Source organism: Manacus candei, unplaced genomic scaffold (assembly GCF_025592945.1).
Source record: "Manacus candei isolate 608988 ecotype Guabito, Panama unplaced genomic scaffold, ASM2559294v1 h1tg000159l, whole genome shotgun sequence".
Lineage (NCBI taxonomy): Eukaryota > Metazoa > Chordata > Aves > Passeriformes > Pipridae > Manacus > Manacus candei.
In genome coordinates this window covers 987952-1011835 of record NW_026138207.1, presented here as the reverse complement: position 1 = coordinate 1011835, position 23884 = coordinate 987952, and the positions used below count along the sequence as shown (strand labels likewise).

At 36.7% G+C, this 23884-nt stretch overlaps 1 protein-coding gene across 4 annotated transcripts in view; it reads right to left on the bottom strand.

Annotated features, from left to right (window-relative positions):
• Window positions 1-23884, bottom strand: part of MYO16 (myosin XVI) — a 355407-nt gene that overhangs the window by 68506 nt on the left and 263017 nt on the right. For all 4 annotated transcript variants that reach the window (XM_051772798.1, XM_051772799.1, XM_051772797.1 and 1 more), the window contains exons 26-28: window positions 20926-21006; window positions 20482-20687; window positions 1865-1964 (exon numbers count right to left, since the gene is read on the bottom strand). In XM_051772798.1, the coding sequence (XP_051628758.1) occupies window positions 1865-1964; window positions 20482-20687; window positions 20926-21006 (387 nt within the window). The remainder of the gene's footprint in view (window positions 1-1864; window positions 1965-20481; window positions 20688-20925; window positions 21007-23884) is intronic.

The following is a 23884-nucleotide window of genomic DNA, read 5'->3' as shown; positions in this document are numbered from 1 at the left end:
CTGGGCATTTAAGAAATTGGACTTGAGTGAATTTTCTCCTAAAATTTTCTTCTATGATTTTCATCTTTCCACTTGTTTGTCACAGCTCTCTGTGGCTTCAAAAAGGCGTACAGAGAAGGTCACCCATTTTTTCAGACCTTGTTCTTTTCAACTTTGTTGCCATGTGCTTCTTAGTCACTGAGTGACAATTGTACAGCTCTCACCCCCAAACCCTCTTATTCCATGTAACTTATTAATGTCTCTGAAGAGTTTTGTTCCTTTCTGGTTTGAAGGACAATGTATTATGCACTGCTGTAGTTTTGCCCACCTGACTTTTCCTGGTGTTAATGAGATTCTGGAGTCAGAACCTCTAAAATCTTTTTGAGATCACAAGCTTCAGTCCTCTGCATGATGGAGGGATTCTGTTTTGGAATTTCCTTTTAACATTTCTGTCTTTCAAGGTTTCAGGCTTGTTTTCAAATGCCAATCACTACAGAATCACTAGTTTTGAGCTCTAGGCTTTCACTGATGGTCAATTGGTTTTTTTGTGCTGTAATACTGGTTCTTGGCTCCAGGGGAAATAAACTCCATAGGCATCCTGCTTTCCGTTTCGTGACTGGAGAATACTGTGCAATTACTGTTACACAGCCTTTGCCCAATGTCAAGCTCGTAGCCTCACACAGGTTCTGAAGGTGAGTGGTACTCTCATCTCCAGGTACTTGTAAGGGAAAGTACAATTTCTAGATGTTAATAATTTTTTTTCATAGGAAACCTTACATCAAGGATGCAGAACACAGACCAGAGCTGACTTAATAAACCTGGGTAAGGAAAGCAAGTCTGGTTTCATATTGTTATCTTTTACAGGGTCCATCCTTTTGGTCTTTGCTATTGAAGGAGTCGGGCTACATGTGTCCAAAACTTCCTTTAGTGACTAAAATGGGACCTTAACAGTATTTTGATCAAAGAAAAAATTTCTTATGTGCCTCAGTGCAGGTGCAGGTGATAATGCATGTGTGCTCCCAGCCTAGTGTGCGGTCTACTTATGTTCCTGTTATTACTAAGGAATCTGGGCTACTGAAAAAGACCTATAGTACATGGGCTTACACCACCTGGAGAAATGGTCTACACAGTAAGCCACAGAAGCTTCATCTCTGTACAATAACTTCCATACTGTGCAAGGAAATTTTCTTTAGAAAGTGCATATGTTAAAGAAATGAGTCCTGCTCAATAACAAAGCTACCCAAAGGAGATGACTGGGTACTCCGGACAAATGGAGATATCCACCTTGCAATGTTCATGTTGGTGAGAATTAAGTAGGATATAAATCTGGTAAGGAGACAAGATAGGAAGTTGAGAGTTTCCTGTTCAGTGTTTGGTGCTTTTTCTTTTTTTTTAACTTTACTTGATGTACAGAAACCCCAGGTACTCTGGTATATCTGTGGATCAGCAAGTTGGCACCTACAAAGGTATTGGCTAGATGGGAAATCCTAATTAGTTGTTTTGGGTCTCCCTATTATGACAGTATAGCATTTAGCATAGGATTGTAAAGAAAGAAAATATAGGGTTTTTCGTAATTCAGGAACCATTCAACTGCTAAAATGTATATACCAAATACCTTCCAAAGTCTGGGTACAAATTTATACAGTGTATTATGCTTAATTGAAAGCTTTTCCTTCCCACAAGAATACACTGATTTTTTTGGCACAATGATCACAGCTACTCATATTCTAGAAAATTCAGAAAATCAGTTTGATAATATACCAAAGCATACACTAAATGTCAAAAGAATATACTGCTGCAAAGGATCTGGTGGCTTGCCACAATGGGAATGACTCAGCTAGTTTGTTTAAAGAATGATATTTTAATTGCTTTGTAGATCACAAACCTGCCAGCCTTGTAATTTACACTGCTGAAGAACAAGACGACATCTCTCCTTGGCAGACAACTTCTTCTCTCCTGCTGCTGTATCAGCCAAATCCTTATACCTAGAAAAATGAGCAGAAGTAGAGTTACTCTAATGTTGGCCTGGTTGACATTTTTGCAGAAACTGCCAGTTCTCCTTTGACTCTCAAATCTTAATATCCAAACTGGAAGCTTGGGATTCTGATAAAGGTGAAAAAACCAAGAAGGCAAATCACTTTAGATCTTGTATATTATTAGACACGACCTTGGATAATAAGTGTGGGACAACTGATGCCTAAATCCCAGATTTTCTTCCTGTCAGTTCTTTCAATGCCTCACTGAAAATTAATGCCAAAGAAATGAAAAGCCTCTGCAGCCGATACCATTGGTACTGAATTGGGTCATTGAAAAAGAGGAAAACATATTTTCAGTATCTGTTATAAGACTTATGCAATTCATAAGAAAGTGACATTGACAAAAATTATTTTTATCAGTCTGAAATAACATTTTCTTAATTTTGAACAAAAAATCATATAGCAAAGAGACTTTAAGGAACTTGATCAGTTTACACTATTGGAAAGAAGTGCAAGAGGAGACTTGATTACAGCATTGAGTACCTTCAAAGACAGAAAATGCTGGATATTACAGGGTTCTTTGATGTACCAGATAAAAGAACCAAGGAAGGAAACTTAAGTAATACAAAGTCCAATAATGTATAAAATTCAAATTTTAACTGAGGACTTATTACAACATTTACTACAACTTACTGCTAAAGAAACTGATTTTATACATCTTGATGCTACATATTTTATTATATTTAATAATGTATAATATTTATATACATTATATATACATTTATTATACATTATATTTTATGATGAAATTTTATTTAGTTAGTTCTTTAACAGCTGAATTCACCTATAGCTCTGCTGCAACCCAAAACTGTGCTGTCCCAAAACTCATACAGACCATGGTAGGCAAAGCTGCAGTGCTGGAATGACTCCAGGTACCTCAGTTGTCCCAGAAGCTGTGGCAACTTTGGAGAAACATCTGCAAGTAAACTGCCGTAGGACCAAATTTTACCTAGATTTCTAGTTTTGTTTTGCTGCACAGACCCTTGGGTATCTCAGTTCCTGCAGTCTGGAAATGTCCTCTGGTCTGGTAGCAGCCCTACTGAAGGCTCCATGGTTAAGTCTATACTAGTAAATGAAATGCAAGAGGGTCTGTTTCTCTGGCAGAGAAACCATCTGGCAAAACCCCAGCCTGTTGATTTATTTATGCACACAATATTATATAGTCTTATATGTTCTCTTAAACTCTGTCACCTTCTCACAGAGCGTAACCACATCTAAGCTGCCTTCTTCGACTGGTCACTAGCCTGCCCTAGTTCCCAAATTGTTTGGAGGAATGCTGGTAAGAACGGTCCAGAACTTCACCACAGATCCTTTCAGTTAGTCTCACACTCCAGATTAGCAGTAGAAAACTAAGGATAACATTTTCCCAATAGCTCAACTAGTTGTATGGTCACAAAGACACTTGTTTTACAGACTTCTATTAAGGCTGGGGTCATCTTGTCTCCATACTTGTATCAACAGAGTTATCTTAGAAATTGTGGAAAATCAGAGGTGCTAGAGAGACAACTGCTGGAAAGCTTAGCAACTGCTGACTGAAACAAAGATGATTCAGCATTGACTCCCAAAGCATGAAAAAGCAACTGCAAAAGCGGTCAGCCTATAACTCCCTTACAGCAGAAACCCAAAGAAACATACTTAATTTCTGGAACAGAGCCAAATTAAAAGGTTGAAATTCTGTTTGGCTCAGGTTTACTTGAGATACATGCAAATCATAGGATTCAAGCACAGCAAAACATTCTTTACAATCTATGTACTATACAGGAGGCCAGACAAAAATGATCCACTGTATTCCTCCACGTTTAAAAGTCTCTTAAAATTCCACCACATTATCCTGGAAGTCTAATCAGAGTTCACAATTCCCTTCTATCCATTAAAGCAATCTCTACCTTAGGGGAAAGTAGATCATCTTCCAAATGTATTGCTACGTTTGCAGAGGAAGTTTGTGGCAGAAACAAATTTCTATAGTTCTATAGCTCTTTCACTGTTACAACAACCATTAGCCCATCCTCTTTTTCTATGTTAGACACTGAAAAGCTATGCTCCTAGCCTGAGTTAGTCACCTTGTTCTCAAACCAGTCTGTAAAGACAGGTATTTCTGTAGGGTGACTTGTTCTATGCATTCCAGATATTTTTGCTAAAATAAGAAGATATTGCCCTCTGGAGGTGCCTTTATCCACTGACCATAGATTGACTCAGAAGAGAAGTCCAGACTGGATGCTTGCATTCTGCGTGACTGAGAGAAAGCTCACCTTTATGTCTACTTGTTTGGCTGAGTTACTCATCCTGCAGAGTAACTAACAGAGGGACTAAGAGAACTTATTTCTCCCATCTCTCTTGTTCAAATCTACTGTTTAAGCACCTAGAATGAAAAAGTACCTTTATGCCTGGTGTTATAAATTGTTATCAATCATTTTTATCTTATATAAGGCTGCTTAAACAAAAACAACACAAAGTTTGTAACTATTTTTCAGCCACAATGGTTCCCTGATTTGATTTAATCCCGTGAAATACACTTCAGCTAAATTTGGATTGGTGAGTTAGTTTTCTAGACTTTCTTAAGATTCAGTAGAATAGAGTATTCTGGTGTCATATTCCCTAATGTAATATTGATGTTTACAATAGGTCAGATAACTGTGCACTGTAAGTACACCATGTCTTTCCACTGAGTGAAAAGATGTTCTTGACTCCAGCCTAGACATCTTATATTAGACAAACTGAACCTCCTTCCTAGCCAAGAAGGTAATAAAACCCAGTATTTCATGGCGTAGCCAGAACAACTCATTCACTAAGGGATCCAAAAAAAAATACAAATCAGGGAGATCTAAAGGATTAATTAAAATCAATATCTCTCCACCACCATGTTAAGACTAAAGTAGTGTTGATTAGGAAATAAATGCAAGACCTCTTCTATTTACAAGTTGAGACAGGGAACACTACCACTGGTGGAGGAGCTCTCCCCAGCGCCCCTCCACATGACATCAGTGTAAGAGAAGTTCCGTTTTCTCCACTTTTTTCCTTAGTACTCTCCTTGTCCTAACTTGTCATTTTCACACACCTGAACAGAAGAAAGATGTTCCAGCTAGACAGGCTTGTACTGTTAGCATGTACAGACTGGCCAGGATTCTCTAGTGTTGCAGAAATGTGCTCTCACCTCTCTTCCTTTGCTTCTGAATGATGCTCTCTATCAGGGTAATTTTTGTTTGTTTGAAGTAGATATTGCTGCCAACACCTTCAGGTAGCTTTTGAATATGGAAAACACAGTTCTCTTGGGTCTTCACAGATAAGGATGTTATCTAGTAATTTTCTCCCTCACTTCCCTAAGTGCATAGTTGACAAGATCCAGCAGGCTGTTTTTCCCCGAGACAGAATATTCTGCAGTTCAGGTTATGGCACAGTAACCCACAGTAATATTCTAAGGCTCAGCATGCTATTCGATTTACACAGAGTGTGCACAAATAGGCTGTAGGGCTGTACTCCCAGTTCTGTATGCACAGCAAATCTTTAAGCATTGGAACAAACACTACTCGATTTCAATAGCACATCAACATGATAGAAGACACTAAAGGAAAGAACATGGTAAGCACAAAGGGCAAAAAACCAAGCAGCTCCAAATCAATAGCTTAATAAAACCACATAGATGTCTTTGAATTGAAGCCACAAAACTACTTTGTTTGTTGTTTTGGTTTTTTTTTTTTTTTTGCTATTCTTTTTCCTAGGTCTCTCTTGCCTGGTTAAGAAAGACCAAAAATAATAAAATTAGAGGTAGCTACTGACTGCAATCCAATGTCCTCAGTAAGAGGATAGTTTCTAACACCAGAACTCAAATCTTTCCTGAAAGCAACTCCTTCTTTCCACGTCTTTATCTTGTTGATTAAAAAATAAAAGTCACATATGGCTGGCAGGTTTCTAAGAGTTCTAAGTTATATAGTTCTAAGTTTTAAATATCCAATCACAGCTTATACAAGGAAAAATAATAACTCCTGTCAGTGTAATTCATTATGTTGTAGTTTCATTTTCTCTTTCTTTTGTTTACTACAATGTACTGTTCACCACAGTAAACTGGTATGATTTAGTGTGATCTATTAAAAAAGTAGTGAATAAAAAACAGCAATCAAAACTAAATTGTGTCCTGTATTTCTGTTAGAAGAAATTCAAAAAATGCCATCACAAAGGAGTAAAACCAGGTTGTAGTGTCTTGGTAGATTCTCTTTTTCCTGCTTTCTAAACTTCCTTTCCTCTTTCTTTGACAACCAGTCACAGATTGATGTATTGTTGATGTCTGTGAAGAATGTGAAAGAAATGGACTTTGTTTACAGAACTTGTGTTCTTATGTGCTCATAACTCAGAATTTTTAGTTTTGTTTGTTTGGATTTGGGAAGGATGGGGAGAGTGGGTTAGGCAAGGTTTGTATTTGAAAAGTCTATCAAAGTGAGAGCAGAAATATCTAGAGTCTAGCTACTGTACAGAGATATCTAATTTATTTTTAAGAAAAAAAAAGGATGGCTGAAAAATTTTCAGTAGAAAAGTTATAAAAGCAGTGAGCAGCAAAGAACGAGATGGAATTTTGATTAATGTTACCTGTATATAAAGGATACATATTTATTCATTCCACTTCCCTGTGTTATATTCTTTTTTGTCTTGAAGGAATAACCTAATTATTTCTGAAATATGAGGAACATGGGAAATTCCAGATAATTAGAAAAGGGAAATAGATTATTATAGTTTCCAAAAAAAATAAAAGTGATTCTGTCAATCTTGGTACAATATGTGACATAAATATCTCATTATACAGCATAAATATTAACAACCAAAGCAGCTATTCAAAATTTTTGAGAAGAGTAAATCTTTGTGTGCTGATAAGAAGACGATGCCTTTATAAATAACTGATTACAGCAGAGTCCATTTGGGGCTTCTTTTATAGAAGTAGAAAAATACAGTATAAGAAGACTGTAATGTTCACCTTTTTATGAAAAATTGTGCACTGAGGCTCCTTCCTACAGACTTATAGAAGTAATTCAGATTATTGTAAAGGTGAAGATGAAATGCAATGTGCCTGAAACAATAAGTATATATAGCAATGAATCAACACTTCAAAGTATCTGTCTACCATACCAGTATGAGGTTTTTTAATATCTTAGTCGATATCAAGCAACAGAGTATTAAATGGTTAGATCTGCAGACCAATAAGAATTAAGGGAGAAAATAAAATTAGAGCAATTTTGGATAGACTGCAAGCAGTTTTATTATCTCTGAATGAATCTAGCAACACAGACACTTGCTGACAGAAAGAAATCTGGAAAGTAATAATGCTAAAAGTGATCTGACAGCAAACTGACCAGGTATTGTATTTTTACAACAACATTTGAACACATGCCACTGGAAGCCAAAATGTTTTTATCTGATGAAACATATTGATTTTTTGCTTCAACAATTAAAAATTCACTTCCTACATAAAGAGGTATAGGAGAATACATAGCATGCTTTAACGTGTCTATGGAAAAAGGAAAATATATTTAGTGACAACGAATGGTACGTAACTGAGATGAAAGAGCAAAATTAAGGATTAAGAAATAGAAGTGGAAAAAAACTCAGAAAACCCCCAGAAGAAAATTTTACAGAGACCCAAATGTGTGTCAGCCACTGGGCCCATGTGGAACTCAAAACAGACTTTTGAGGGAGGATCACAGCTATGAAATCCGCTGGATCAGAATACCTTTGTAGAAGAAGTGGCTATGTGGGATATTTCAATTTAGACTGAATACAAAGTAAGATTAATTTCTCATATAAAGATACTACCCTATGATAGATGACAAAGAAATGAATTGGAAGAATCTTTTTTTCCTAAATTTTATGGGTTTTTTGCATTAGGTTTTGCGACCCTTAATCTTTTCTAGACATATGAATTTTAATTTCTGGAGAGCAGAAGTAATGAAGATATGTGTGTCTTAATCCTGGAATATTTATTCATATACTTCCTGTAATTAAGCAGAGGCTTCCTCATCTCAGACAATGTGGCAGCAGAATAATAAGTAGAATATAAATTATAGTTTGGCTCCTGGGATTAGTGGATTCAACTATGCAAATACAAAAAATGAATTCTCAACATCTGCTAAAGATTTGCATTATAATACTTTTGTACCATCCTACTTAAAGCTGATATTCCCATTTCATCTTGATAAAGCAATGTAAAGCATATTTATTTTTAAAATTGGCAAAAATCACACATTAACTCAGAAATATGCTAGCGTTGAGTAAACAAGGAGCTCTATTACATTTGACTCTAACTCAGCAAATGTTTACATTTAGCTCTTGATAGGTAGGTCTCTTCCACAGCTAACTGTCTCTTCATGCTTGGGCACTCCACAAACATGCACATAGGGCAATAAAATGCTTCACTGTACACAGACTATATGGACTGTAGAACAAATTCAACTCTTTTTTTAACCTGCTGATTTGATTCTGTTTAACACAGCAGTGATGAAGGACTGGTGTGTAATGAAGCTAGTTTGCTTCTGCCACAGACACAGACATGTGGTAATAGGGATCAAAATTAAAAGTCCTTCAGTGGGCTTGTATAACTTTCCCACTTGGTCTCCTGGTGGGGTTGCTACTTTCATCATGGCCAAGCTTCACGAACGAAGATTTGGGAAGGGCTCTACCCATATTTGTTACAAGCACACTGGTGGCTAAAAAGGCCAATACGAGATAGGCATGTCCGGTTGCAAAAAGTACAGCAGAAAGACTCCTCAGGTGGTGTATTCTGCAAGGCACGATTCTTTCTGTGTTGTCTTTTCTCCTCAAGGGTGATCCTGCGTGCTTTCTCAAAAGTATCATCAGCGTTATAGATGGTGTGTCTCCAGACCTCCCGATTGGAGGCCAGAGTAAATCAGTTATGGTGGTCAATATGGCCAAGGCTGAGATATTGTTTCAGGGAGGGTTGCTACTTTATTGGCTCATTATTTGCCAAGAAAGCACTGCCCAGCGCATTAGGAAATATACTGAGATTGGTTTATGTTGCAGAAGCAGAAAGTAAAACCAGAATAAAATAGAAATTGAGATATTAAAGAGAAATAGGATTAGATTTGCTATTCCACCTAGATAAAACCACTTCGGTTTTTCCTTCCTTTTATTTTTTTTCTCCTATGTAACCTGTACTCAGACGAAGGGCAGTGGAAACACATAAAACCCTTCCACTAGTGGCTCAGACAAGGTGTATTGGGATTACGGGGAAGGATTTTTGGACCTTCTTAAAACATATGGCAAAATAGCTTCTTGGAAGATCATCTCCACTTCTACTCTCTTCTGTGGAAGCTGCCCTTATGCCTTTGAACCCTGAGAGTACTATCAGCCTGGGTAACAGGGATTCTGTTGGCTCTGAAATGTATAATGGTTAGACAAACTGCATACAAGAAACATTTTTCAAGATAAGGCTGTCCCCTTATCTGTACCAATACTGGACCAGATTCTGCTCTCATTTAGAGCAGAGTACAGCCTGAATAATTCTGCTAAAACAGGTGATGTTAAATTAATGCCATGTTGGTCCAAATAAAAAAAGCAAAGTAGGATCCAGTGATTAAGACATGTAAAAGGATTTTACGTTCATGCTTGTATAGGATTTTGTGTTTGCTCTCAGATGTCACCAGTATTAACTGTCTACTATTACTCAGCCTGACTAGAAAATCTAGCTTTAGGAAGTGTCATTCCAGGTTGTTCCGCTGAAGATTAAATGGTTGTAAAGAATATCAAGATAAGGACAAAAAGGGTGACATGAATATCTGAGTTGAGTGGAAAGAATTTAACAGCTGCAGATCCACAGGAAAAAAAAACAGCAGGAAGGTCACAGTTGTTTTTGAGTGTGGGGCAGCAGGACTGCATCTATACAAGCCCTGTGAGCATAAAAAACAGCACTCGAGAGCAACTAGTATTTTTCTAGGCACTGAAAGAAAGCAATTATATTTAACTAAGCAATAAATACAAAGGTATTATTTTAGAACTATATACTAAAATTATCTATGTGACAATTTGCACATTAATTCAATAATTGAAAGTTCCTGTCTGGTGCCACTGGCATAAACTAATGTGTTGCTTATTTACTTACGACTTTAAAATATTTATTTTAAATATATGCTGTTTGTATTAATTTAAGAGGTCAACAAATTAACAGGCATTTCCTTAAAAGAGCTTCACTGGATAAGGATTAGTGAAGATATCAGTATTTTATAATATCTTAACATATTTATTTCTATGTCAGGCATTTAACTGAACGTCTTACTACCATATATAAATCTACGTCCATTATCTTTGTTATTATGTGACATCAGCAAATTATGAAGTACTTAATAATTATTTTTGTTGAAACATCAAGGTTCTAAAATAATTTAATGATATTAGCTGTTTATTATAGGCACACGGGACTCTATCAGCTTGTCAGATATGGGCCAAGAACTTTCAATATGCTTATTTGTGCACAAATATAATTCTATCTATTTTTATAACTATTTAATACTTTTAGATGAAATCCAGTGCTGTGGTATTTTAGTACCTTGCAGAAACATTTCTCCATATTTAGAAACAGCACAAGTTTTTAAATTCACAGATGTAAAACATACATAGATATTATAAGGATATCATAGAGAAACGGGGTTACTTAGTGATTTAATAAACATTTAGTTAACCCTGAGGGATAAGAAATGTCAAGTGCTAGTGGAAACCAGAGGTACCAAGGGTGATGCTTAACTCTGAAAATGAAATAAACATTTTAAAATTTCACAGATTCTTCCTTCATTTAAATAAAGTAAACCACTAGAACTGCTGAAACAGTTCAGCCAGAATTATGCTTATGTGTACCCAATAGATTTATGGTTGCCTAAGAAAATATAGTTGTATGCACCTAGTATTGGAGGGAGAACAATACCTTGAGATTCCCATAGAAACAGCCTAAAAGCACAAAACAATAAAGTCTCTGTAAGAAGCTTCACTAACTAAGTTTTATGTATTCTATACTAAATGTAACAGATTACTCAGATTGCACACCAAACATTTGAAAGTTAGGAACTGCCAGACTTAACTGACCATGTCATCTTTATTTCCCTACATCTGGCTATTTTATGACCTAATTACATCCCCCTGCTCAAGGGACCCCTTTTCTTGTCAATCTTGTAAAACTCTGTGTACATGACAGACATGAATAATTCAACTGACTTCACCAGTTTACACCCATTTGTAATTGCTTTAGAAAAATGAGGGCTGCATTATAAAACTCTGAGGATGCCCAGCAAACAATCCTGATATTTATTTTTGCCTTCAAAATATAGCTGGATGCCTTCTACATAAAGCTAGATGTTTGATTTACCACTGAAAACTCCAGTCACAAAAGAAACTTTATTTTCTCTTATAGTCAGTCATTTGTGCACTGTCAGTAAGCCCCTGAAACATCAGCAGCTTTATCATTTGTGCAGTCCAAACTCTGTGACATGTAATGTAAGGACTGATATTTTGCATGTACAACACTAATTCTGTGGGCTAGAAAACTGATGACACCATGGTATTTCTTCAAAAGCTGCCTGTTTCAACTCCCAAATGTTGTTCTCTGATTTTGTCTGAGCCTGTTACAAAGCATTGATTCCCTCCCTTAACACAGACAGGAGCTACACCAAGTCTGTGAAATACTTGCAAAAACGGATAAATCTAAACCAAGTTGAATCATATCCTAAAAATGATCACTTTTCTCTGTCAATTAAGTCCTGGCTAATTAGAAAAGCCACCGTAGGCATATGAAGCTATCTAGCACATTTCTTGTGTTTCAAATATTAAAAAGGACCTAAGAGGTAAAATGTATCAAACAAGCCAAACAGATAGAAAGGAACAACTCCAAAGGGGGTAAAACAGAATAGTCTATCTACAGGCAGACTGTGTGTAAGGAGCTATTTCGGTTTTCCATAGTATGAATAGCCCAGTACCTATCACTACACTATCACATTGTACAAATAGATTTGAAATGGTCTATAGCCTTTAAGATAGTCCCAAATACCTAGTTACATCTCAGCAATCCCCCAGGGTGATTTAAACCAATTCTAGGCTTGTCAGGGAGAATGTCAGAGCATTCTGGTTCTGGTCATCTCTTACAGTATAGTCAACCCCTATGAGCACGCTTTCCGAGGGATTAGTAGTATAGAGTAATTCTGAGACTGCTCTAAACAATCCTAAACTGTGTTCCTCTATCAGAAATGTTGGAAAAAGGTAAAAAAAAAAAAAAGCTCAGGGTAGAAGGAAGAGAGGATGTTCAGAGTGATGGCGTTTGTCTTCCCAAGTGACCATCACATGTGATGAAATAGCTTTCCTGGAGATGGCTGAACACCTGCCTGGGAAGTAGAGATTGAAATGTTTATTTTTTATTTCGTATACATACAGGTTTTTCTTTCCCTGTTCAATTGTTTTTATTTCATCCTATGAGTTTTCTACCTTTTCCTTTTCTAATTATCTCCCCCACATGGAAGTGAGTTGGTAGCTGGCATTAACCAAATGACACTTCTTCATCACAGTGATTTGTTGGGGGTGCTTGAGTATGACAGGCTGGACATGACCTGGCAATGTGCACTTGCATCCCAGAAAGCCAATTGTATCCTGGGCTGCATCAGAAGAAGTGTGACAAGCAGGTTGAGGGAGGCAATTCTCTCCCTCTGCTCTGGTGAGACCCCACCTGGAGTCCTGCATCCATCTCCCAGGTCCCCAACATAAGAAGGACATCGACCTGTTGGAGCAAGTCCTGAAGAGGTCCATGAAGATGGTCAGAGGTCTGGAGCACCTCTCCTATGAAGACAGGCTGAGAGAGCTGGGGTTGTTTACCTGGAGAGGAAAAGGCTCTAGAGTGACCTTATTGTGGTCTCCCAGTACCTAAAGGTGGCCTACGGGAAAGCCAGGGAGGCACTTTGGCAAGGGCATCTACTCATAGGACCAGGAGGAGTGGGTTTAAACTGAAAGAAGGCAAGTTTAGATGAAATATTAGGAAGAAATTCTTTACTGTGAGGATGAGGAACAGGTTGTGGATGCTCCATCCCCGGAAATGTTCAAGAGTTGGATGGGGCCCTGAGCAACCTGGTAGTGGAATGTGCCCCTGTCCATGGCAGGGGGTTTGGAACGAGGTGATCTTAAAGATCCTATCCATCACAAACCATTCTGTGATTCTACAATAATTACCAAAAGTGCCAAAGACATAGCCATTTCAAAAATCATGGTTTTAAACTTCATGGATGATCTCCATTCTTCACAGGAAATTAGTCACTACCATGTTTATGAATTTGGCTTTAAAGTGCCCTCAAAACTGATGACTTTAAAATACTTCACTTACTCAATTTTTCTTGCATTCTGAAAGAAAGACAAATGATTACCCTCAATCAGAAATATCACTTCTAGCGCTGGGTTGACACAACAAACTACAAAATGACAAGACTGTCATATGATATAAACTGATATCATTACATCTACTTTAATGAAATACTGCTTTTTTAATACCTGTCAGATTACTTCTTGCTGTCGTGGTAAGGACTGAAGGTAACACGGCACATATCAATGTAGTAGTCTATGAGAAGACTACTGATATTGCATAGCAGACAATAAAGCTAAAAGGGCCAGTGTGATGATGACCTATCACTTTGCAATCTACTCAGTACATCATTCTCACCAATGCCCTGCCTAACTTGCTCATGAGACTCTGAAATTTTCTGCTGACTTTTAATTCACAAATTATACATTATAAAATATTATATCTTCCTTGCTTTCAAGAGGAAAAAAGGGAGAGAGAAAAGAAAGATAAAAAGAAGTGAACACCAGAATGTTTCTGGACAAAGGGAGTTTAGATATGCCGTGGTGAGTCCCACACAAGATTCACAAACATAAACAACATATCTGTGCAATACTTTATCAGGTAATAGTGTAAATTTGATCAAAAGATTACAATAGCTATTAATAATGGTTTTATAGTATTTGGAAAAGGTCAGACATTATTTGACAAAGCAATGATATCAGCATGAAAATAAACTTTCCTGAGAAAAAAGATATGTCTTCAGGATGATCTCTAAGTCAAGTCAATTGTCTGAAAGAGTTAGTACAATTTAGTGCTCTGAAGTCATTTTTTACATAAAGACCACTATTAGAACATTTCAGTATCAATGAATGCTACCCTGACTAGAAGTGGAGATTTCAGGATCTGCAGTTCAGTGTAACTTCAAAGAATAAATTAATCTAAGAACTTCATACTGAAATCAGAGGAAAACCTGTAATTAGAACAGTCTTTGAACATACTTGTTTCACCCTCCCTGGTATGATTACCATAAGTATCCATTATCACTGTGTTCCATATCTTCCTTCCTACTATTTCCTATTAAAATGGATGTTTTGCCATCTTTTGAAGTTACTTTAAAACAAAAATTCATCAGAATGTTAACTCTTTATTTTTAGTAAAGCTTAAATGTTACATACTTTAAGACATCTGATTCATATAGGAGAGTAAGGTCAGCTAATGAAAGAAGGGAGAAAAAGGGGAAGAAGGGAAAGAAGAAGAGGAGGAGGATTACAAGAAGGAGGAGAAGCAAGTCTTACATTGTCCCTCCAAGCCAGCACCTGACACTGTCTTAACAGCACAAGTAGCTACGTATAATCTAAGTTTCATGACTGCAAATGCATAGGTAAAGCCATTTAAAAAGATTATTAGAAATAGTAAATCATAACATTCTAGTAACTTATCTCTTGCAACAATACTGTAAGAAATGTCTCTACATACATCCTTCATATTCTCCTTCACACTACCAAAATTTCTCTGCTGTTTCTTGAGCAACAACAGAAGGTAGGATGGTGGAAACCACAAGGGTGAGTTGACAGAGTTAAACCCAAGAAAGACAGTCTAGAAACCTGAGAGACAGTAACAAAATTCCAAGAAACTCTCAAAAAAGTGCAGAAATAAATGCAAAGAATAGCACAGTAGAAGACTATTTGGGCTTTCTGAACAACATGATTTTTGTCCAAGAAATCCTGCAATTCTCATCAGCTAAGCAAAAGGCTCCATTTGCTTATCAGTTCATATAATCCACAGAGGTTATCCTGAGCTTCAACAGCTCTGAATGTTTCCTACCTGTCGGGGAAGGTTAACACAGATACATCTAAGGACCTGTGCAACTGGACCTTGCAGTCTCCATTGCTAAGCAGTTTCTTCACACAAGAAACATGGGACATGTCAACCTCAGTCTCTAAGTTCATAAATTCTTCCTTAACCAAGGAAATTGAAATACAGACAGAGAAAGGAACTGGGTATAGTGCAGCAACTTGGTGAATGACATTAAAGAAAAGAGAAGAAAAATTTATTTTAATTTCTAATTCAATTTACAGAACACTAATGTTAAAGGAGTGTTTGTAGAGGAGGATGCTAACAAAATAAAATTTTTCAGAGTGAGTGAAACAGAGCATCTTATTGCCTCATTTTTACCTGAACGTGTCTGAACAGCTGTATTCTTGTACTTCACTGAGCTCACCTCATTACTCTAAATGGGTCTTTATCACTATATATCACTATAATTATTTTTTAAAATTTATATTCAGAATGGCTCCTACATGTCTTCCTTGAGCTCAATGAGAGATGAATTACACAAAAGTCAGCCAGGATTCATTTTGTTAATTGATGTAAAAAGATTAGGTTCTAGATATTAAGCTTGTACAGAGTTTCTCAGTCCTGTTGTTCTGCAGTGGTAATAGAGTGCAAACTCTTACTTAACTTTTTTGCCATAGACCAAGTACCAAAAACATAATAAATTACTAAGTTCATACTAAACTGCTTTTGTATATCTTGTGTGGAGTTATCCTCATTTTAAATAAGATATCAGAACTAAATAATGGAGAGAAACAGCCATCTGCAGGCAGTTCCTAATTCCACAGCTATCTCACTGTTTTCTTTATTCCAGGAAAAAGGATATTTGAGGATACTTTACCTGTGTGTACAATTTGGGCTGCAAAATGGAAATTTTAAAGACTTTAAAAAATTGTTTGTGCTGCTGCCTGGACTTAAAAACAAAGTTAGAATTTAAAAATCTAGTCCACTGAGAACAATTCTGAAGATATTAAGCAAATATAGGGGTAAACTTTCCCAGGAGTCTAAAATGCATGTTATTCATAGCTTTCTATTTTTAAGATGACATAAGAACTGATCTCTGTCTCTCTACTCACAGAGCTTTAGAAATCAGGCCAACACTGCAGGTGAATTCAGCAGAAACACTTGGCAAATAGGTTGAAATCACATATATAATTTCTTAATTATATTGGTGTGTAGTGGTTTGGGCTAGGCCTTCCTTGGTGACCAGTTTGTAACCAAGGAAGGGACCAGATTTACCCAGTATTCCCTACGATTTTTACATAAATCAGATTATGGTGTTATCTGTTTTTACAGGATTTAATAGCATTTGACCTTATTAATTCCCATTTTTATTATATATTCATTGAGAGTGTCACAGCTTCCACTTAAGAACAAGAACTTCCACAAGATTTCTCTTCTGATCAACGAACTTCGGTGACTGAGGGGTTCACTTCACAGCTGTCAACTTTTACTTTGATAATACAGAAGCAGAACCACTAAATCCAAAAGGAAGGGAATAGAAGCAATGATTAAGCTTTGTAGCCCAGGAAAATGTGCTCTTGCAAAATATGACCTTTCTTTAGCTACTGTCTTTCTTTCGCCTTGGTAGGAGTTCAAATGCAACTCATAAATATGTTAGAGAAAAGTCATAATAATCCCTTGTGAAATATCAGTAGAAATTTATTCAATTTCATCCAATTAAGAAAGAAATGGGACTGATTGCTGATAGAATACCCAGGTCTTCCAATATTCTATCCCTTTGCCACAAAGGCCCCTAATTTAAACATTCTTTTATTAGCCAGCAAAAAAAAGGAGGTTAATTTTTTAATTAATTGATATTTTTAACTCTGACCACATTACCTTTATGATAAGGAAGACTCTAAAGGTAAATGCACAAAAATTGCAGGTAGAGCAGGGGAGGATAGCAATTCACTATCTTTTGGGAATTCAAGTTGGGATCTGGGCCACAAATTCTCTTTAGAATACCAGAAACACCAGTTTGCCAGCAAAGGAAATAAAAATTTGAAAGGTGAAAAACTTCTATCAACTTCAGGTCTAAAAGCCTACATGGAAATCTGTCAAAATAATTTCTCATTCCAATCAATGAATAGTAAGACAAGACCAGAGTTGGCTGAGCAGCCAACAGAACTAATCCAGTTAGCAAAAAAATAACCAAAACTAATTATCTGGTATCCAAAAATATCCTGTCCAGTCACCCAGGCAATACAGAGATGCAGCACAAGTGAGAGTTTTTTAAAAAACTTTTTGAAAAGGTAACTCATAGTCTCTGAATTCAGTATTTCTTTCTTACCTGTAGAATATTGGCTGAAAAAAACCCCACAGCATTAAGAAGTGATGGTACTTTATAACTACAATCTAACAATATCTTTTCTGCTTAAAAATGTTGTACTTTTTAGTCAATAGCAGAACAAATAGCCACACTTAGACTATTTGAAATGGAAAGAATTATCCAAATACAGGGAATGTGAATATGATAGTTAGCTAGTCAACGCAGCTAAAGTGAAGAATTCACATGTTCTGCCACACAAAGCAAGGTAAATTTTGGCCTATAGAAATGGCCAAAATAGATAGAAATGGCTACTATAAAAAGCCTTACAATGTTGATGGTCTTTTTCAATACAGCTGGGCTAAGAGCTCTGTGTTTCTATTTGCACACAGATTTAAAAATCTGTAGTGTTGAAAGATGTATGCAAAGTGATTATTGTTAATTTATAAGTAGGTTCAACATATATTCACAGGGAATATTATAAAATGAATTTCATTTTTATGACACCATGCTAGCCCTATAATTGTTTAATTAATTTTATGTATAATAATAAAATTATTATGACCTGGTGCAAATATGTAAAAATGGCAAGAACCTGTAAAGATAATTTATTGTGGAGTAAAAGGAGCAGAGATGCACAGTAACAAAACTAGAACACTTTAAAATAATAGTATAAATGTTTCTGGCATCACATTGTTGGTTTTGGGTTTTTTTTGCTATTCTTGTTTTACTGTCATTACTGTAAATAAATATTTATTGTGAGGCAACAGATATCTTCTAGACTTTTAGGTAAAATTTGTCTTTGGGATGTACTTGAAGATGTGGACAAAAAAGACTGAAATTATATTTTAAACTTCAAACATTCTTTTAGTGATGTTTTTAAACAAAATTTCTCCAAAAAGAAGAAAACATGCCAGACTCATGTCTATACTGTTAGAGTGAACACACATGGTACCATCCACTGGCACTGAAACCAACTGGATAAAAGTAGATTTGTACACATGGTTATTTTCCTTTACTCTCCAGAAGAGAGCAGCTACATCCATACTGCCCACCAGGAATGATCCCAAGCCTGTGCTAGTTCCCAATCTGTATCTGGGAACTGCAGTGAAAAAAGCTGGGTAGTAAGGTCCAAATCTCTGCCAGGAACCACTGTAAGGATCTAACAGTAGAAAAGATTGTGGCTATGTCCTCATGAAATAGTCCCTTGAAGTCCAATTCAATAATATAGGAATTGCCCACATAGACCGTATAGCCTATATAGGCTATATAGAGATTGCCCATACCAATTCTGAACACGAAAGCAGCATTCTTTTACAAATCTCCCATTATCTGCATCTTCTCCTCAACCAGCCTGCACTTCTCAATTCATACTGGAGGATGAATATTTTGGTAGGACAGAAATGGCTTACTTCTGAAACAGGTGGGATTACAAGTTCCTACATTCCTGCACTTTTTGAATATTTACAGAGAAAAAAATATTTTGCCCAAGCAGTAATTTAACATCCACAACTCTTTCCAGGAAGGCACCTGAAAGTTGTGTGTAAGTAGCTGATACTCCCATACTCTTTTTCAGAAGTAAACCTATACAAAGCCCAGATTGTGACTGCTTGATATATCAGTCAAGAAGTAGAACATGCAGAGAGAAAGAACTTGTGTAGAGTTGTATCAGGGGTTAATTATGCTGATACTTTTGGTCTGTGTTTGGCCCCGCCACCTGTGAAAGTTTTACTCTCTCCCTACCAAGTCATGGGAAAACAAGCTCTGATAAACGGGAAAGTTGTCCTTGAAGAGAGTTTCTTGTATAAACTGTTTCAATTGGTGTTCTGTGATTGGCTAATTGTCCTCCAAGGTCACTTGAAAGAGAATTTGAGGAGGAGGATGATGAAGTAGCGCCCCCAGACTCAATTAAGAAAGACCCCCAAAGCATACTGCGCGTGCGTGAGGGGATTTCCAAAGTTCTCACGCGAGCGCAGAAGAGATGCACTTACATAACCAGGAGGTGGGACTGAGGGTCTCTGGCTGGGCAGTGCTGGTCACACCTGGGAGGTTGTGGTCACTCAGTTAATTGTATGAAAGAAGATAGTGCTTTCTTGGAGGAGAGCTAGCTTTACTTCAAGGACAACGTTGCCTTTTGGTGGGGACGCCTGCCAGTTTGTGAATTTACTGACTTTCCAAGGATGCAGCTTCTGCTATGGGTAATTATAGGCATGCTAGGTTGGTAAGATAACTTTATGGGCAACAGCTGGGTGACTGCGGAGGTCGTGCTGGGGGTGTATTTCTCTCCTCCTTCCTCCCTTTTGGGTTTGTTCGTTTTGTTGGCCACCTCTTAGTAATAAATATCGGTTTTTGTTAAGCTTTTAACGGTGTCATGGTTTTCAAGTTTCAGTATGTCTCGAACCCCCCCTAATACCAGAGTGCATGAGCCTGCTAAACAAACATCTCTTGGACAAGACAGCCCTCTTCCTTTCCTGAAACATTTAAGAATGTAAGTGAGCTAAAACCCCACTAGTGAATTGAGGATGGGAAAAAAGAGTTTGCCTTCAGACAGAAGCAGTGGCATGTATCTTTTTGTCTTTTCATATCAATTCAGTATTTCACTGATTTTTAACAACAACAATAAAAATGGAGTTTTGGTATGAGTGTTAGTAACTCATCACCATGAATAAACAAATCCTACCTTACAAAATACAAATAATGAACTCATGACACCTATACCTAGAAACTGGAAAAATTAGACTATTTCTCCTTATGCTTTTCAATTACCTGCAGACAATATGCAGTATTCTGTATTTTGTAAATCATATAACGAGCATAAATTATAAAAATATAGCTCTTTTATGACATCTTATTTTTAAATTTTAATATATTTTCCTGATGATCTTTATAAATATATTTCTAGAAACTTCATGATTCTTTTAATTTAAACATAACAAGGCTATATCCCTTGCTGGCAGACATGATTTTCTCTGAAGTCTGAAAGACTTATCAGCAAAACAACATTGCAAGCACTACTAGAACATGACAGAAGGTAAGAAAAAAGGTTTTATGAAAGAGTTTACCTTGACAAGAAGTCTGTGAAAGAGAGACGTATTGGATATCCATGTCGCATGATTTTGACCATGTCTAGGACACCAATATACTGCAGCTGAGCAGACACATAAAAATTGTCAAAAGTATCTGGCAACTTGGAGTTATTAGGCTTTATACAATGAATGGAATGAGGCGTGCAATTCTGCAGCTTCCCAATAATATCTGCAAGTGATTTCTGCAGGGAAAAAAACCCCAAACAAATCAATTATCAACCATTCTTGTGCAGCACAGTCTCAACATGTATGTTCTTCCTAACTTTTTAACATCATTTTCTCAAAAGAGTTGAACTGGTCATGCAAGTGGCTTTCACAAACATGATTTTTCTTTCTTCCACCGTAACACTAAATGCTAATTCTGCCTTTAAAATGTCTCAGGATTTTTTGTGAATTTCTGCCCATAAGATGTTCACTGACCCTGAGCTGTATTGCCACAGTGGTTGGGCCCCCTCGTTCCAGTCTCTGAAGAAATGAGGATGTTCCTTTCTTTTTCAACAGCTGTGGAGAAAAAAAAAATCTCAAGATGGGCAGTCCACATTCATTTTCATTGTTACACAATTTACTAACAAAGGGAAACATTTATACAAACACTATGGCATAGACAACATTTGAGTTTCAGAAAGAAATGGGAAAGTGGATAAATATCCTCAGGTATCTGCAGAGCCATGACTGGTAAGAGAGTTTTGATTTCAAAAGCAGCTGTATACCATTGGAAAGATAAAATACCTTTTACAAAACATTGGGCAAAACAACATGATCTAGAATTGTATTGCAGAAGCAATTGTATTGCAATTAGTATCCCATACAGTCTGCCTATAAGTAGCATAATTCTGTAACTCTCTGAAAAAGGGCCTCATGTCTTTGGCAGATGCTTAAGTGAGTAAATACAAGAGTGAAGACCTTATAAAAAAAATCTTGATGGCAAAACAATAATATTTTAAAAAACTCTTCTCATTTCTTCTTACACATGTGAGTGCAGTTAATCTTTTATTTTTCTTTTCTTTCTTAACACATTTTCACCCATTATAGACATAAATTGTCAACAACTTCCTATCTCATTAGAATTATCCTATACATCAGAATTGGGAGGGGAGAACAAATTTATTTTTCACTGTTCTACTTCTTATCTTTGAGACTAAAATGGAAATTGTCATCCTAAAAGTCATCCCAGAATTTAGAGACCTTTGTTAAACTTTCTACAGAAAGGCTGGCAAAATTATTGCATTCCAGGATTTGGCAAAGTTCTTAGATTTAAGCCTCCTTATCAATGACAGCCTTTTCACCTCTGACTTTTCCATTGCCTTTTTCAGTCCACTTACCCCATAAAAATCCCTTTCTGTCAAGTCAGCATGTTCTGGCCTACTCCTTTTTCCAGTTTTATCAAAAAAGTGTACATTTTCTCAGCTTGGCCTTCTCAAGCCAAGTGCCATTAAAAATATTGCACTGCAAGCAATTCTTTACTCACTATGCTAAACTTTGGAGATCTTTTTTATTTCAAATGTCACTTATTAGGATGCAATAAGATTCTAAAGGCAACTTCATCCCCTACTTCAAAACTAAAAAGTAGAAGAGATCTTCTTGTTCCAGGTCTTCTCATAAAAAGAACCGCTAGCATGCCAATGATACTTCTCAGTTAAAGTTTAAAAAATAAGTGAGGAATATAACTAAAATAGAATTTTCTCCACCTTACAGACATGCTTCCTCTCAACAGATAAAGTCACTAATTCAAGATTGTTTCCTGAGTTAGTGGGAGAGCCAAGAACAATGCTTTAGGTGCTGAAGTTCCTGCCTGCTGTCCTGTGTTACACACTTCTTTGTATGGGAAAGAAATATTTGCTTCGGAATGAGGGAGAAAAAACAAAGGAAACAAGGCAAAGAAAAAAAAAATTAGTTTAATTCAAACTCTCCAAACTGGGACATCTTAAATTTTCAGCTATGGACTAAGGAAAAAGGCTTTATCACCAAAATGGTACTTCTCTATTACCCTCTGATATACAGTTTTACATTGGGAAATCTTGTACCTCTATTCTACAGGAAAAAAACCCCACATGTAACTTTGTAATCTCTGTTAAGAAGTTAAAACCTCCTCCTAAAAAATCTCTAGACTTCTGCTGTATGAACTCTGAAACACACTGACTCTTCTAAAGTAAGCGAGGGGAAGACAACAGGGTCAAAATACGCACCAGGAAATGATGACAAATACAAGGGAGCAAGAGCTGATGTGAGTAAGAGCTGTGAGAATATCAGTGAAGATATATTTTATTTGAAAAGAGGACATGGTCTTCATAAATCACAGAGACTTGAGCTGGCATCCCCAAATTCCGATGACTCCTTATGTGCTCCAAAATTCTGGCCAGCTAGTAGATCGGTTCATGTCTGTCTTAGGATGGATGTACTGTTGTCTTGGATTCCACCATGCTAGAGTTTGTTAGTTTAAAGAGCTAGACTCTGCTTACTTGTGACAGTGTGCTCAAAATCAAGGAGTTGTTTATGGAAAGGTAAATAGGTAGATACACAACCATAGAGAGAGACATTCATAATTATATAACCTAGCAATTAGCTAGGATTGCAGTGAAAAGGGAGGAGAATCACAACAAACTCCTATTTGACTACTGAAGTGTCTAATTCCCTTCCCTGGATACAGTGGAGTGTAGATGACTGCCCATACACAGTAACATGACAACTTTCCATTTTATGTTTCTCACTGCCTATAGTATGATGTATGTTGTAGCTCAAATTTCAGACATAAAAGGAATGTCAGTCTATGGTTGATAATTTTTGCCTTAATGTCCCTCCTTCTCTGCCTCCCTTTTTCATTTTTTTTCCTTCCTTTGTTGCCTTTACCCTCAGGATAAACTCCAATAAAGATTCATATAATACATTACATATAATACTTCTATTTCTAAGCTGATAACAAAAAGCCCCTTACATGACATTTCCAAATACAATAACAATAAAATAATAAACCCAACATTATTCCCGTCCACCATAGTGGATTTTCAAGGGTATAATGGAAAAGAGGAGGAATTACTGTAACAAAACAGGGTTGATCCACAAAAGAATCTGAGTACTTACCTACTTCCAGCTCCTGTATTGGGTGCCTATTTCAAAATAACAAGTGTCTCTTGCTGGAGACACTGCTTGAACAGTTCAGATACCTGAAGTTCTGCTTCAGTCCTGCATGGCAGCACATTACCTTGCTCAAATTAGGCCAACTTAGTATCTACAAACTAAGTGGTGTTCTGTCTCACCTGCACAGCTCTTCTCAAAGTCTACCTTTGAGAAGCCAAGCCATCCTTGTCTCCTTGGGCAGATGAAGGATGAACTTCCTCTCACCTTCCACCTAATACCTAAAGGTTTAGAGCATCCTCACTGA